The sequence below is a fragment of the Sylvia atricapilla genome, chromosome 5, assembly GCF_009819655.1.
Source record: "Sylvia atricapilla isolate bSylAtr1 chromosome 5, bSylAtr1.pri, whole genome shotgun sequence".
Classification (NCBI taxonomy): Eukaryota; Metazoa; Chordata; class Aves; order Passeriformes; family Sylviidae; genus Sylvia; species Sylvia atricapilla.
The window spans coordinates 63,556,825-63,573,668 of NC_089144.1; the positions used below are offsets into that span (position 1 = coordinate 63,556,825).

Sequence of the window (16,844 nt, forward strand, 5' to 3'; positions counted from 1 at the left end):
CCACCAAGAAAAGATTGCAGTATCATTTTAGAAGTGCTTTTTAAGTTGTACTGATATTGTGATTTGTTCAGGTACTGAAGAGGAGCACCTTTTCACCATCCTCAGGTGCCTTTACCCAGGACTGCACAAAATCAGTCTTGGCAAAGACTTCCTGTTTTAAATATAAGTTGTTAGAAGTTTTTATTTATCTTAAATATACTGATGAAAGGGAGAGAAACTACTCTGAAGCTTACCACCAAAACGAACACTTCTAAATTACTGCACTCATAAGGAATTATACTATTATACAATTGCAGAATCTGCCAAAATCTTAGAGAAAAATTATTTAATTTCATTTCTTGCTAAGTCAAGAGAGATTTTAATTCTATTGTTACATACGGAACGAAAAAATAAAACCCTGAACCAATATTTGAAACTCAATTAATAAAAAAATCAAATAATTTCCGAAGAAGCCTACAAGATCTGTGCACCTCAGTCAATTCTTATTGTATAAAAGAATATAATAGTTTCAGTGTTGTTCAAGCCACTGAAACACAAAATGGTTGCCAATATATTGTTTTGCTGGATGCAGAGACACACCAGGAATGTCAACAACCTGTCTTCCCAAGAAAGCAAATGCAGCTCCCAGGTCAGTGAGTAATTCCAGCAGAAAGCAGAAGAACAGAAATACATCTAACTCAGTATTCTCCCTGTAGTTCCTACAAGCAGCATTTGAATCTGGACACAGTATGAAGAACGATGTATTAAGACCATGTTCTACTGATTTTGTACCATGGTCTTGCCCTGTTCTTTGCAGACCCAGCTGAATTAAGCAGAGGCAGTTAACATGCATTTCTAAGAAAATAAAGGAGCTAAGCATGTGCTTCAGTGTCAGTGCATAACTTGTGAAGAGGACAAGAATCCCTCTAAAGAAGTTCTGCTGACTTACAACGTTACTATCGTGCCGGTACACAGAATGTTACAAGATGAAGAAACTTCTCAGAAAAAAAAGGCAAGCCTACAAGCTTAAACATAACAAAACAATGAGACACACTGTTCTTAAAATTAATGTGGGTTGAAGATGTGATTTAGGACAGCTTAAAGCTACTACACATCGCCAACTGACTTTGCAACCTGACAAGGACACGGCCAAATTCTTGTCCATATCCCCAGGGCACCCTGAGATGGGTTGGTGTGAATTCACTGCCTCACTTTCATGAGGCATCAAAAAGGATAGTAATTCGTAGTTGCTTGTGTGCTTGGCAGTGTCTTCTTAATTTTAACTCTTTTTTCACTGTGTGTCTACTGTCTCACCCAAGAAGTCATCTACATCTTCTTCCCAAAAGATCACTCCTCCATATGATTGGTAGTCACTGCTCCACAAGATATTCTAAACACCTACCAGTCCACCAATAGGTAAGAATTTAGGAGCAGTGAAGCATGTCCACCTTTCAGAGTCTCGTTTTCTTACTCAGCTCGTTTTTCTATCATCATTCCTACAGACCATTCCATGTAAGTACAACCCCTGTATTTTCATTTGCATTGCTCTCCTTCAACATGGATCCCTTTGGGATGATGCCTGTAAAGTAGGCATACAATTTATACATGTGATTCATTAACAATAATGCATATCTGATTTGAAACATAAACCCCCTTCATTCATGAAAACAGCATGTTAGAAGATCTCATAGAAGGAATGTTCTGACTCCACAGCCACCTTCAAAATACTGAAAAAAAGACCCACTTGTATCTCCCTGAGGTTTTTTTGTGCCATTGTGAGTCTTTTCTGACACAGGATATGATGCAACCTATTTGTATGATAAGCCAAACTTCTTCCAAGTCTACTTTTAAAATAACCCAACACTACGCATCACTGAGAAATGTGCAAAGAGATTCCTTCACTGTTGCTGGTTGAGAAAATATGTTTAGGAACCAAAACAAAAAAAAGTCTCTAATTTAAAAACCTTCACTTGGTACCAGTGTTTGTATGTAAAAAGAAGTGCATATGCAGTGACAGTTCCCTGTCATTGATATTTATTATATCCTCCTTGGGATGCCACCACCCACCACCCTCCCACTACAGTGATGTGACAGTCTGTGCCCTCTATGGCAAGCCTCAAACCAGAAGCAGCATTTTGAGACCTCAGGGTCAAAAAAGAGGCTGCATGTACAAAATATCACCCACTTTCTTATCTTGGACCAAGTATCTCTAAACAAATGATATCTCCCATTTGTCACCACAATAGCACTTTGGTCAACTATTTCCATTTCTGGGAATAGGTAAAGCAGTTGAGCAAACCTGTCCTTGGGGTAAAAACCCCTCATACTTAAGAGTCTCTTGGGTTTCTCCCATCAAGTTGGGAAAAAGTCACACACTGTATAGCCAGCACCGGCACAGAAAATCAGAACAAGCTGATATACAGCCTCTGGTCCTCCTTCCCTCTGCTGGAAAATCAGAACTGTGTTACTGCTTACCACCAAACAAACAGTAGGGAAAGCAGGAATCCCACAGAAAATAGCACCTCAGGAATTCTGCTTCTGGAGTGGGATTAAAAACAAATAAAGAAACCCCTGAACTTACGAAACTTTATAAAGCCTGAGATTCTCAAGACACCTGTCCTGAAATATTTTCTTAAGACAGATTCTTCTCACAGATTTTCACCATCCCTCTTCTCCTTTGTGCATTTCTTCCTGCCACACTAATATTACCATGACAGCTCAGTAAATTTCACCAAATGCAAGAGGGATCATGTTGTTGAAAGCCCATAACTCTGAGTACATACATGCCCACAGGCTGCTGAGATAACTGCTCTAACAGGCAGAATTTTGTTCCTGAATGACACACACTTTTAGCTTCCTCCTCAGACAGAAATGCCACTGGGTGGACAGTATCTTAATCGTAGTCTGTGAGGTTTCTTTGCACACTGGTTGGATGGAAGTGCCAGGAGTGAGTATTCTTCATACTGTGTCCATCAGATTTTCCTCCCTATGTTATGTTAAACAATTACTCCTCTAAGGCCATGTAAAGAACTCCAACACCAACTGCAAACTCTAAGAGAGATAGCACAACACATTAAAAAATTACAAATTAAGGGAACTCTCTTCTGAACTTGTGAAGCAAACAAATGCATTCTAACATAGCTTTCACCATCTGCACAGAGCATATAGACAACACAGTCCAAAAACACATCCTCTCTACAAATAATGAGAAAAGTGCTACCACTTTTAACTAAAGTCTTCCAAGGCAGAGCATAGGTCAGCAATTTTCATTTATTTTTTCATGCTGGTATTTTGTTGGGTTCAATGATGCACACATTCATATACCTAAGAGGGATTTAACATGCACAGAAAGTACATTCCCACATCATGCAGAAATACTCTGCTTGCTGAAATGAAACTGCAAGTTTCAACCACAAGTGGGTAGCACATTAAAACCTTAGGCAACAGTGATTAAATGCTGGCGCATTTCCATGCTCCCAAAATACTGGGAGCTAAATTCTACAGCAGATTCTCCATCATCTTTTGCTAGGAGAGAAAAACTTATTTCCCCAGTATTAATCTCAGAAATTTATTATGTTTAGGACAGCATAACACTTACCAGTATCTTGAAAACAGATTCTTTTTGTTTAACTCCTTCTGAAAAGTAACCACTACATAAACATGACTATAAATCCACTGATCACCTACATTTTGAATGGCATATTCAATTCTACTCTCCCCCTCTCAAAACAGATAGAACTAGAAAATGTTCACAACTATTTAAAGGTTCAAATGCCAGTTCAGAAGAAGAGATTAGAAACCTGGGGCTCCTTGGATAGGAAAAAGACAGGATGGAGATAGCAATTAGACAGAGGTCTACAAAGTCAGGATTGGCAAAGATGAAGTGCCAAGGAAATCAGCTGCTCCCTGTCCCCTCCAATACAAGGACTAAGGGGCATCACAGAAAACTCAGAAGTAGCAAAATAAAAGCAGGGTGAAACAAGATGACATTGTTCTTCGACTAACACGCTGTCAAAATCCCTGTCAGCAGCTGAGATGAGTTCAGAAGGACCAAAGAAGTTCATGGAAAAGAAACATGTTGAGGGTTGCTAAATATCATCGCTTCTAGACACAGTCCTTGAGACACAAATAACTGGAGGCTGAAGAGTTACTCAAGGCAAAGCAATCCATATACTCACCCTGTCCTTCTCCCCTTTTCTAGGCTTTTCCTAGTGACATCTGGGCTAGTTGGCCTTTTGGAATGATCTCAAGACAGATACTCAAATGTTTCTAGGAAAGCAGATGGAGACATTTTACTTTTTTTACCTATTTGTATATCGAAGCGTGGTATTTTAGTTCTACCGTTTGTGAATAGCTAATCCTCATTACAGAAGAGTTACAACAAAAGAGCTCTTTCAGAGAAATTGCCTTCAGAGAAATGTATTGTCGAGAAGTAATTAAGAGGTTGAATAGTGCATCCCTTGTTAGAATCCAGGTATTGACTCTGAAGGAGATCCTCTATGCTAACCCCAAAAAGACAACACTTTGGATAGACAGTCAAGGTAGCTATTAGAAATGAATGGTATTTGTTATGCAAACATGATTCTCTTGCATAAACTCATAAGCTCAGTTTTCAAGTAGTTTTTATAAAATTGGTGTCAGCTGCCTTTCTTAACATGAGTTTCTTTTGACTGAATTTTTCTGCAATGCAGAACTGTTGCCTCAACATTATACAGATGAACAAAAGGATTACAGGATGTCAAAACATCATAAGAATTCTTTGCATCAGGAGCAGAAGCCTAGTATTTAGCCTCCAGCAGGGCTGGCCTCTGATCTTGGGAACATCCGAGAGCTAGTCTACTGACTATACAGTAATAAGCAAAATTCTCAGTTCAGAGGTGTGAAGTTACACCTGACACATGACATTTGGATATCAGATATTCCTGCTTGGGGGGGAGAATAAAAATCCACACAAGTGCCTCTCAGACATCTTGCAAGAGGCATGACTCATTACCTGTGACTGTGAGAGGATTAGAGCAGACACGCAAGGGCGGGTGACAGTCCCCAGGTGACGGTGACACTTCAGCTGAGCTGTGCTGGCACAGAGGCAAGCTGGCAGCCCTCCAGCTCTGGCATTACCTGTGCTGCAGCTCCAGGAGAAGGTGCAGCACTCTGGATAAGGCTTTGTGGGCGCAAACCCACTCCACTTCTGCCATGTGTAAACACACACAGGAGGGACACTGAACCAGAAGGACACATTCAGCCTTTAAGAAGCACAATGACACGCAGAAGGCTCCAAAGAGGAGGGACATCTGACTGGAGCAGCAGGCATTCTTCCCCACGGGTTTTAGGATGTGCCCTTGGATAGACAGGGAACTGAGCAAGCCATTCAAAGCTATCCCTGAAAAAGCAATGACTTCAGCACACCCAGCATTTACGGGAGAACATCCAAAACCTTCTACACTGCCAACTAGCTTGGCCACTTCTTGCCATTAAGGCAGGGAGCCTTTTCCTGAGTAACTGTCTACAGCTGAAATTATCTCTGGGAAGTCCTAGGAAGGGATATGACATTTTTCTTCAAATACTTGTACATAGAGAAGGGGAGGTGAAACCGCTAGAGAACCAGGTTCAATTTTCATTTTTGGATGCCCACAGAAAAGAAATAATACTGCTGACTCAGCTTCCATTGTGGATAACATGTAAAATATTTTTTTTTGCTCTCTGTGGAAGATGAAAGAAGTGGTTTTGCACAAAAGCATCAGAGGCCCAGTACAGGTATGTCAGATTATAGATTTTTCTGACTCAGAGATGGGGCAACTGAGAGGTGTTAAAAAAACTTGTATTCTATTTTCAGCTTCATGCGAAGGGTGAGACAATAAAGATGTTACAATTCACACTATCACAATCAGAAGCCAACTATTTCTTAATTACCTACTTATTAAACATACTACATGAACCTTCTGTCAGGCTTTGAGAATTCTCTACAAATGCATTCCCCACACAGGTACAGAGCAAAATGATGGTTTGGGCATTAAAGAAATGTAATGAGTTTTTCATGAAGGAAAAATAACAGATGGCAAAAATTCAGTTGCCCACAAAAGGCACAGGGAAAAAAAAAAAAACTTGGGACAAGTAAAAGACTGGGACAATGTTATGGCAGATACAGGCAATGGGAAAAGAAAATCTTGTCATTTAAAAATACCATTTATGCATCTTCTTACTTCATAAGGCAAAGACATCTTAATCCAGTGCAACAACCCAGGTCACATCAAGGTGAATTTTCAGTAGGATGCTATGGCTTACAGAACAAGTCATGAATATTTGATGTGCCCTTTAAATATCTTAGTATCATCTCTTCAAAAGAATTATCCTTGCACAGACCAATGCATCTTGCATAGATTCACTGCTCTCCTGTTTCCTTAACTCTCAGTTTAAAAAGCATAAAAATAACTTGGATCTAAGCATGTTTTCCCATTTAATCTCCACAATATAAGAGGAAACTCAGTATTTTACAGGTTATTATTAATCCCGTTTTGATGCAAATGGATGGATTAGCAAATCACAATCTCTTCAAGGCCCTTTACTTTTTCTTACTTTCTGATGGAAACTGGTTTTGCTACCATCAATCACCACAGAAGTTTTATTTCCCATGTATTTCTGTTTATATTCACTGAGCAGCAGATAAGTAAAAAAATCCCTTAATGAGAGGCTCCCTCTCTATACTCTTTGCAGGAAGTAACATTATAAACCTTTTTCAGCAGGATCCTTGTGCCATCCTGACTGCAGGACATTGACCCTATGATGAAGCGGCCAGATGGAAAGAACACAACTGGAGGAGTGGCACATCCAATGTGCAGAACAGGCCTTTGCTGTACACAGCCCACCTTGCCCGTGTCATTATTTCAGAAGAAACATTACCCTTGCTATTATCTAGACTACCTTGGAGAATGACCAGGCCCTAAGGGTGGGGCCAAGCAGCACACCTGGACTCAAGCCCAGCTTCAAGGATGCTGTGGCACATCAATATTGATGCAGTCTTGGGTACTTCTGTGCATTTGCCACCACGGGATCTGGGTGTTCTTCAACACAGCCATGTGGGAAAACTCAACTGGGAAATCTTCTGTGACCCAACGATTCTAAAGGGGTGTCCACAGAGCATTTAAGGGACCAAAGCCAGTTAGGTGTGCTGGTGGTATGACTGAATTGCTGTGCAGAACATCTACATTGTGACCCTCGCCTCACCCAGGTGTACCCAAGCAGCCATACCCCACACACCCAAAAGTCATACAGAGTCTAACTGATAGCAGACAGTAGGACTGCTTCCTTCATCACAAGAGAGATGATGAAGTTATGAAGCTTATGACTTACTTTTAATCGTGGCCATAGGAACACAGAAATCACACCTCCTCTGTAAAAGTAAACCTTTACACAAAAGAGATGAAAAATAAAACTTGTATTGCCTGAGTGAATACCAAAACACTTCCGGAAAATCCAGGAGTTTCAAAGCAGAATGAAACAATTAAATGAAAGAAGAGAAGAAAGGAAACATATGACTGACACATGCAGCTACAGAATCAGTAAAATTTGTAGGGTCTAAGAATCTCTCTGAAGAGGATAATGCAACTTTTTAAGAGAGATTCTAAGAATAAAAAGCACCTGCATGACCTGTGGCATATTTTTGCAATCTGCATTTACAGTACATTTACAGAGTTCTCTCTCTTGATGTTGGAAGGAACCAGCCTTTTAGTCTTGCCTCTGCAGCACGAAGCAAAGAGGTTTTCCCCCCACTCCCAAGCCCATCTCAGGCTCTTAAACCAAAGGTAACATAATTTACTATCAGCTGCTACTGGAAATTCTAATGGATTATTCTACTGCCCACTGAACTGCTATGGTAAAGTGGCTACTTGAAGACTCTGAAGAAAGACTGGTGACATCCCTGGAGATCCACCAGTGGAGTATGATATCCAATATCAGCTGAACAAGAAACAGGTGTCTCAGTTTCTAATCTTCCAATCAACACACATTTTCAAGCACAAGACATATTACAGACTTATTACAAGGTTGAAAAATATTGTCTTCTGTTTCCTAGTGTGGATAGGTCATACATATGCTTATGAAAAACTCTGTATTTACATGAACTTGTTGTTAAATATTAATGGAAGTGAGATGAGCTAGCACACTATAAATGCATCTTTATGCTCTTTACAAATGAAATATAGATTCCAAGAGAAAAACTCAGACCTTGAACCTAAATGTCTTTCTATTTACAGATGTAGTAGTGCAGGCTTTCACCTTCTCCTTAAGTACCAGGGTCCAGCTCTGAAAATAACTGTGGCTGTGGTGAGGAAGAGGAAGCCTAGCTCATTTTTGTGGAGTTTATTTACAGACCTAAATCCCTGACCACACGATGACACCCCTTTGATCACTTCTTTGCATTTACTCTAATAAAAAGCATAAAACACACAGACAATTTTAGAGGGCAGGATCAGGCCAAATGTCCCTAACAACTTGTATGCTGTTTTGACTGCCTGGGGGTCTTTGGTGGTGGTTAAACACCCCCTAGTCTGACCTGGAATTCCAACCCATTGTTGGAAGACATGAAATCCCAATGACAGCCTGATAGTAAGGAAGCCAGAGTACTGCTTCTATTCTGGGGAAAGGAGGAAATGGTTTTCAAAGTAGGTTCCTCCAGTTGCCCGATGTGCAAAGTGATAAAAATTTAAGACACTTTTTATTGCTTTACCTCCAGTGGCACAAGGACTAAAGTAGATGTCCTTACTGGTTCTTTCTAGTTTGCTTACAGCAACTTCCCCAAAGAAGGCAAAGTGACAGGTTCCCTAGGCAATCCAAAATGAGACTTGCATATAAACAAGGCTGACGCTTCTGACTCATAAATGATTGAGATGAAGAATATTGTGGAAGCAGTGGGGAAAAGCAACTGAGCCATTTTCTTGAATGGAAGTAATTATATGAAAGATGTTTCTGGCCTTACAGCCAATACAACCCAACTGCTTCCTTACAAAAAAAAAGCTTGTGATAGCAGAGAGGTACTGAAAATGTGATCAAACAGTGTACCAAGGGTCTCTTACCTCTTTTGTACGACCCTTCTCAAATTAGTCAAAACTACTGTGGGGAACTTCCTCAGCCAAAAAATGTGTGTTACATATTACCACAGCAGAGGTGAAACAAGGTACTGGGGTGGCACTCATCAAAGGGTACCACTTGTTGCCAGCCTGGATTCCGACACACAATTCGCAGTTGCGAGACAAGTGGAAGTTGGTATTGATTTGTTCTGACTGCTTTGGAAGTGCAGGCGCTTTCTGTTCCTCTCATCTTTCACATCATTAATTATCTTGAAAGAGCACGGTGTACAGACAAGGCTTGTTATGGAGAAAACTGTGTGACTGAACATGAGGTCACAGTGCAGAACATGAATGCAGTACCACAGGATTAGCACAGGCAGATTATTTTGCCTTTATTAATGCCTCTGGAGGTATAGTCAGTAACAAGCATTTCTGACACAGGTTCTCTTTGGCTGTATAAAGAAAGTAACCTTTCAGGAACTTGATCATTCTTTTTACTGAATACATCCTTTGTGAAAAACCTAGACCATGAATTCTTTTGATTTACACTCCTGGGCAAGAAAAAGACAAGAGCACAGAATTTCTCACTATCCTAATCAACATTGGCCAACAAGCTCACTTAGGCAGGCAGACACAGATCCACTAATGAATGTTCTAGTACTGCAACAGGTTCTCACAACTGCAACAAAAAGAGCCCTGGCAGAACATGGGGCAGCCAGGATAGGTTCTAGCAAATTCTAGTTCCAGTATGAAGTATGATGGGTGGTGCACTTTAGCTGTCAGATTTGGTTAGCAGAAGTTCTCCAAAAAAAAAAAAAAATTCAGCCTTCTGGGGAAAACAAGGTCAGCAATTCAAGATTCAGTACATTTCTTCTCATTCAGTCCCATCCACTGCCTTGAAATGAAGTGATAAAGAAAGGCTCCTTTCAGCCTCAGTGCCCACATTTCAGAAGGATGGATCTCTCTAATGCAGTATCAAGTACCCAGGAGAATAAATAAAACACTGTGGGATTCTTGACTTCAACTATCATTAGGCTGCTTTCCTCTTCCCCCTGACTCCCCCCGTAAACTGGAATGCTCTCCAACTGTGTTTACACACGCTAGTTAAGGATGCCAGGTATTCCTCAGAGTCTCACAGTCCTTTATCCTCAGAATACTCCTCTCAGCACAGCTTCCCCTTTTTTTTACCTTCTGTCGCTGCTGAATGTTGCTCACTGTGTCTGGCTGAAACTCCAGCTTGTCTGTTCGGCAGAGCTTCCAGTATAAAATAATCACAATCAGGAGCACCACGGCCACCGGGACCGCTACGCCGACGATGATCCACAGGTTGCTGTTCTGTGCCTCTGAAGTGGACTCCTTCAGCTTCTCCACAGCTGCAAAGTTACAAGGAAGACAGCAATATGACGTTGTTGTGTTTTAAACTGAGGACACTTCAAGGTTATTTTTATGTTCTTGTAAATGCTAGGTAAGGACTTTATCAGAAACCAGCTGCACGTCACAGGAAATGGCATACCACTGTAAGTTAATGTCAGGCTCAGGAAGCATGGGGCAGGAGATCAATTGTCCTGGCCCACCTTCTGAAGACCTGAGCTTAAAATACTAATGGAAATGGCACTTCTGCCACATCACCCTGTAACCCAAAACTAAGCTGACACAGTGAAATGGGTTTAAAAAAAAATACCACTAGCAAAGGTAAGATAGACTTCACAACACTGCTGCCTGTTTTCTGCTTTAGGCAGTATCACCAGCTGCCTCTCCAATATTTTGTTATCAAAACCAATTTGAATCTCCTCCACAAGGTGTATAGTTCTGCACTAATGATTGCTTTTTTTCTTCTCTCTCTTTCATTGTCAGTGTGTGAGATCCTTTAGCCCCAAGCAGAAGCCCAAACTGCTGGAAAATGTAACCAAGCGTGTCATTATTGTAAAAGGTAAACTGAAATTAACGACAAAACATTTATTAGATAATTTTGCAAAGTGGTTAATTGTGGGCCTGAAAACTATAGCAATAATACATTTCTAGTCAAATCGATGCACTTTCTAAAAATGATGTTTTCAAGTTATTTTTTTCTATGCATCATTTTACTAGCAGCCATTTCAATGATGAGCCTAGAACTTAAAGGAACACAGAATTCTTATATTCTATACATCTAACAGCTCATTTCTGGCATTATGTTTTCTGTTATAAAATAACCTTTTTTTTTTTGGTCTAGTTTCTTCCAATAGAAGCATTCAGAGATTTTTATGACTCTGTGACTCTCAAAAGAACTTTCTAATGACAGGTCAAAGATAAAAAGTTTCAACATGCACAATAAGCTATGAACACTTTATGAAGTTTGTTCAATACTTATCATTTTTGTGAAGAGAATTTATTCTTGCAACTCTTTTCATTTCTGTCTAACCAGCATTACAGTCCATTAATGGATATTAAGCAGATGTATATGAGTTTCTGACCTATCTGTGCACAACTGTTTTAATGAGGGACAAAATTTAGAAACACGCCAGAGATGGTAAAATTATTACTATTTTCTTTCTTTTCTTTCTGCAGAGAATTTTAAATATCAGACGCATGCTTGTTCTTTTTGCAAAATAGCCTTCGGTACCATGTAACTCATGCTTCCATATTGCACAGAAATGAGAAAAGGTAATTAAGCATTCATACCAATGAGGTATTTTGCAGATCATACTCGTCTGTTCCTAAGATACCTTTAAGTTTCTTTCCTGATTGTAGACACAGTATTTTGAGTAGGTGTTCTGTCTTGCTACTAACTAAAAATTCTTTATATACCAGGCCTCCTGAATAAAGTAATTATATGACTTTACATGACCTATCCTATTTATTCTGATGTGTATTTAGTAAAAAACCACATTAATTTCATATTATATTCATTACAAGATCATATTATATATTGCTGATGGACAAACAAACAAAGCCAAGGTCAATCATATGTAATGGAAGAAATAAATGCCCCAACTACTCTTAGTCTACATCTTTCACACAGGAAGTATTTCAGACAAAAAAGCAGTGACTTGTGTTAAAATACACTGCCGTTACTCCGCTAAAGGAAACACCCTTTCATCCCAACGCCCTCCCATCTCACAACTGTGGCGTTAGTGCAAGCTCCTGGGCAAGGCAAACCAAGAAGAAATATTGGACCAGCAGGACGAGATGGAAATGGCAGGAAGGTCTTCAACCAGCACAAGCACAGAGTGACTGCAGTGAGGCTGGACTGAAGGACCCTGCTGCACGCTTGAGCTCAGCAGGGTCTTCAAGAGGCAAAACAACACAGCACAGCTCACTCCAAGGCTGCTAAAACTCATTTCCTCAGGAGAGTCCCAGCTGCAGCGCTCCAAGAAAAAAACACTGCAACAGCGGGCACTGTGCAGTGCCTCAACCTGCAAAGCTAAAGACAGCCCTCTCCTCTGCTGCCTTTGTCTCCTGCCTTTGCTGGCACCAGTGTGGATCTGCCGGGGCTTACGCTGCGCAACGCTGCCTTCAATGCGGTACCCCAGGATGATGGCAGCCCGCTGGATATCCACTCTGTTCATCAGGTCTGAGCACTTCAGGCCACTCAGCCTCTCCCCATCTTGGTCCTCCACGAAATAGATCAGCTCCACGGGGTTATCAACACCAACTAAGCGTGACACATTCACAATCTGAAAGGAAATTGAAAAGCTTTTACATTTTAAGTTGTATTTATTTGGGGCTCCCATACATTTGGTCTTACAGTTCTCTCTCTCCCCTATTGTAACTGAACAGAAAATTTCAAGAGAAGTGATCAGTTATAAAATACATTCTTATGGCAGACCTTTTCTTTCCTCCCCCTACTTGTATCATAACAATGCACACATCTGGTAAGTAAGAGAACTGCTTTCACTCTAAAGATACCAACTCTGCCACCCTGGAAGCCTCTACTGCCTTTAGCAACTGTTGGTTGGAAGAAGTGTGACTGCACTTTTCCCTTCTCTAAATACCTACTCTAACTGTGATTTGTTATTCGTTACATATCCACCTCTTGGCTCCAGTTTTTCTAAATGTTAAGCAGCTACACAGGCGAATATTCTGTTGGCATCAAATAAAACTTTGCTCTGTTTCAACTTAAGCATTGCACAGTCACCTTCATCCCCTAAACAGCTCCCCTTGGCATCCACCGTTCTTCAGGAAGGAATGTATTTGACGCTGTGGGAAGCAATTCTTCCTGCCTACATCTAAAGACATCAATAATCAAAAGAATGTGTGCTATGAGGTAGCCCTGTAGATACTCTCTAACCACCAAATATCTACATTGCATATGAGAACCACGTAACTTGGAATTCCTGTAAAATTACATCTTTTTCTACAACAACTCTCCTCTGTTTAACCATTTTACCATGTCATGGTAAGCTCTAACAGGAATTAGGACAAAAAATAGTAGGAGGTATTCTGTCTTTTTTTTTGTTTCAAAAGAGTTTGAAGGGCTCTGGAAGGAACTGACATAAATAGAGCAATGTGTTTTGCTTACTTCAGAATTATCCTTCTGCTTATAAAGTACATATTTAATAAATTATCATCTCAGAAACTGCCCATAGGCCTAAAGTAAAGCAAACACACAAATGTTTGCATGTCTGAGGCTTACAAAAGCAAATCTTTGTATTGTTTTCTTTCCTTGTTTCCAACTAAACAAATCACGTTGAAGGAAATGAGGACAATCTCTAGCTCAACAGGAATGATGTTCTGGTTTTGGGGAACAGCAACTCAACATGTCCTAAAAACGCACTTGGCAGGAATGGTAATAGCAAGCTGTAGATGTGTATTAAAAAAACAAAGAGGGAAGAAAAATGAAACAAGAGAAAGCACAATTGTCATGAAACTCTTCCAGGACAAATCAACTGAAAGAAAAGAATAGCATTCAGTGTCAGCCATATACAATGCAAGAAACAGTATCTACAAACAGAGCAGAAACATGTGCAGATCTCTGGAACACAGCAAGAGCTGCTAACAGGACCTATTAAATGATGCTCACCCAAACACCATTCTCTCTTCTACTAGCTGAGGGAAAACAAACCCCTGACAGAAGATAACAAAACAGCATCAATAAATAAGGTTTCAACACACATATTCGGTGGCTGTGAAGCTAAATTTGGCTTCACAGACCTCAAATATACAATTAGTTAACAAATGTCCACAGCTTTATATTAAGTCTGCTTCAGGTAGGTGGCCACAGCCTGGTCTCAGTGCACAGAGCAGCAGAGTGTACAGAGTGGTATCCTCTTCCAGCACAGATGAAACCCTCCCAAACAGCACTCAACTCACACGGAGGGGGAGGGAGTTGAAAGGCCACGTGGGACTGAAAATCAATGGGCTCTTCGTTTTCATTTTAGGAAGCCCCTCTGTGCACAGCACAGCCACAGAATCAGAGAAAATCAGAAAATTGTTAAACTGAACCGTCATCTATTTTACAGCCTGTGAAAAAGCCAAGGAGGAGTATAATTATATGTGTTACACACATCAGGTAATGGTCCCGAGCTAACTGAATGGGTTAACAAAGGAACTTCTCCACAGCTGCCTTTAGGAAAGGCAGAGGGTAAGAAGGACAAGATTCCAAAACTGAAACTGTACGAATTTTAACACAGGACTAAAAACCACAGCATATGGCTCCCTATGCTGAGGAATAGGGATGAGTGAGAACAGTGAGAATGGAGACAGGAAGAAGTAGCTGGAGGTATTTCAACACAGCACAGAAAACATGGGAACAAGCACAAAAAAGTTCAGTGGAGGTGCAAGCTAGTGCTGATGAGCTAAGCTCACTATCGTAAGCTAAGTTTTATCTGCAATAATTCATTCTGAATACACAGTATTATATGACTGCTCACACAATACAGAGACAGAAGCTTCACAGAGAGAAGCTGCAGAGAAAATTTCAAAACCACAGGGAGATGGTTATGGATTTCTATTGTGGGAAAGCTGATAACTAACAGAGTAGTCTGGAAGCAAATCCAAAACAATTGGATTAATACACAAACACAGCACCTGTGACAGTATCAGTGCCTCAGTTTTCGTCTCTGTCACACTGATTCACTAAATTTTACTTATTGATTTTTGTAACTAGCCTAGTCCTCTGAGTTTCCTGAAACACAGGTAATGGCATATTGAGTTTAAACTGTTTTAAATCTGGCCATGGAATTGAGGTACACAGCCACTAGGCCTGTTTTTAATAGAGTTTCTGTGCTCTAAGTTTTGTGACACATGGTTCCAAATTATACTCTTTGTGCAGCCTCAGACTGATTTAGTCTCTGTCCTTGAGAATGCTAAGAATGCAAGCAGAGACAAATACTATTTGCCAGGCATCCAGCAAAAGAGCCCACATGTATGTAAGCAGTTAAGCATTTTACATTTATACTCTGGCAGTGAGGGATGACAAAGGGAGGCAGGAGATAGACTTTTAAAGGCAGGAGGCGGAAGGTGGGGTGGGGAAGAAAGAAAAAAATAGAAGAAAAGACTAATTCGACTTCTGTGTACGTAAATGATACCACCTTTGTTGATACTAGATGTGCATTTAACCTCCACAGAGAAAAGGCTTAACTGGGCTCAGGTGTCAGTAAATTTAATTTAAAAAGTGTTTTCAAGTGAATATCATAGGTCAGCGAACAGAGTTGCCTTGGTAACAAAATCTGGTTTGTAATTTCAAGCACAGAAATACAAGTGGTGGGGAACCTTCCAAGGCATTCTCAGAGTGCCAGGCAGCCAGTGGGATGTCCTGGCCAGCAATCCCCACGGGAGCAAGGAACCCCTGGGTGAACTATTCAGGGTCTCAAAGGCATGAGCACGCTACTTAGAAACAAGCAGATATGCACACACCTTCTCCAATGTTCCTGCATGAGGATCATTTTCCCTTTTTTCCTCCCTTCATCACACTGAGAAAAAAAATAATGGAAAAAGATCCTCTTTCTGTCTTATTAAAAGTATGATTTTAGTGTCTGGGCAATTAATTCAAGCTGCACTGTGGTCAGCACACAGAGGAACAAACAGGCTGTGAGCAGCCTGACAAGGGGGTCCAGCTGCTGCCTGGGATGGCAACTGGAGGGGCCAAAAGCCTCAGAGGAAAAGGTGAAGCAGCAGCAGTGCCCAAAGGCTTTATTTATAAACCTAAAAACTCAAAGCAAGACAGGCTCTCCTCAGACAGGAGAGACACACATAAGCTGTCAGCAGAAATGAAGTTTTGCCGTAACGAAAAGCTCAATTCAGTCATTACATTCTCTCATAAGCTGCTACTTCCTCAAACACGCTGCAATTAAAATGCTGCCTAACATGTTCTTTAACTCAGAACATTCCTATTTGTTTAATTCACTAGGATCACCTTTTCACTTCCTATTAGGTTCAAAGGACCAAGAATATTGAAATGATGAAAAAAATATTTTTATATTAGCTGCAGGTGTATTTTTTAAACTACAATTAATTCCTAAAAAAATGCAATGAGAATTATTACAGTAAACTATTGACAAAAATAGCACAAGTCTCTCTCTGCAAATGCAATGCAAACCCCAGTAAGCATGTGCCTTCAAATTTGCAGCAACAGAAGATGCGTATTGAAAATATGCATGACTTACTCTGGGAAACATTAACACAACGTCAGACAAAAATCAGTGGAACTATCAGAAGTTTAACAACCAGGTGTGAGGCTTCAGAGAGTTTTTTTTGTACAAAATGGTTACAGGCGTTTTTTTTCTTTTTATCATGGAGTGCCACCTGTTAACAGCACAGACAGCCAAACAGGAGGGGAAAGCCTGCTATTTGGGCACCCTCCAAAGCTCTTTCTCAGATTGT

General features: G+C 40.4%; 1 protein-coding gene across 1 annotated transcript in view; it reads right to left on the reverse strand.

Moving 5' to 3' along the window:
- KIAA1549 (KIAA1549 ortholog) overlaps positions 1 to 16,844 on the reverse strand; it is a 73,703-nt gene that overhangs the window by 30,993 nt on the left and 25,866 nt on the right. Inside the window, exons 8-9 of the mRNA XM_066319774.1 lie at positions 12,520 to 12,697; positions 10,230 to 10,414 (exon numbers count right to left, since the gene is read on the reverse strand). Of these exons, the coding sequence (XP_066175871.1) occupies positions 10,230 to 10,414; positions 12,520 to 12,697 (363 nt within the window). The remainder of the gene's footprint in view (positions 1 to 10,229; positions 10,415 to 12,519; positions 12,698 to 16,844) is intronic.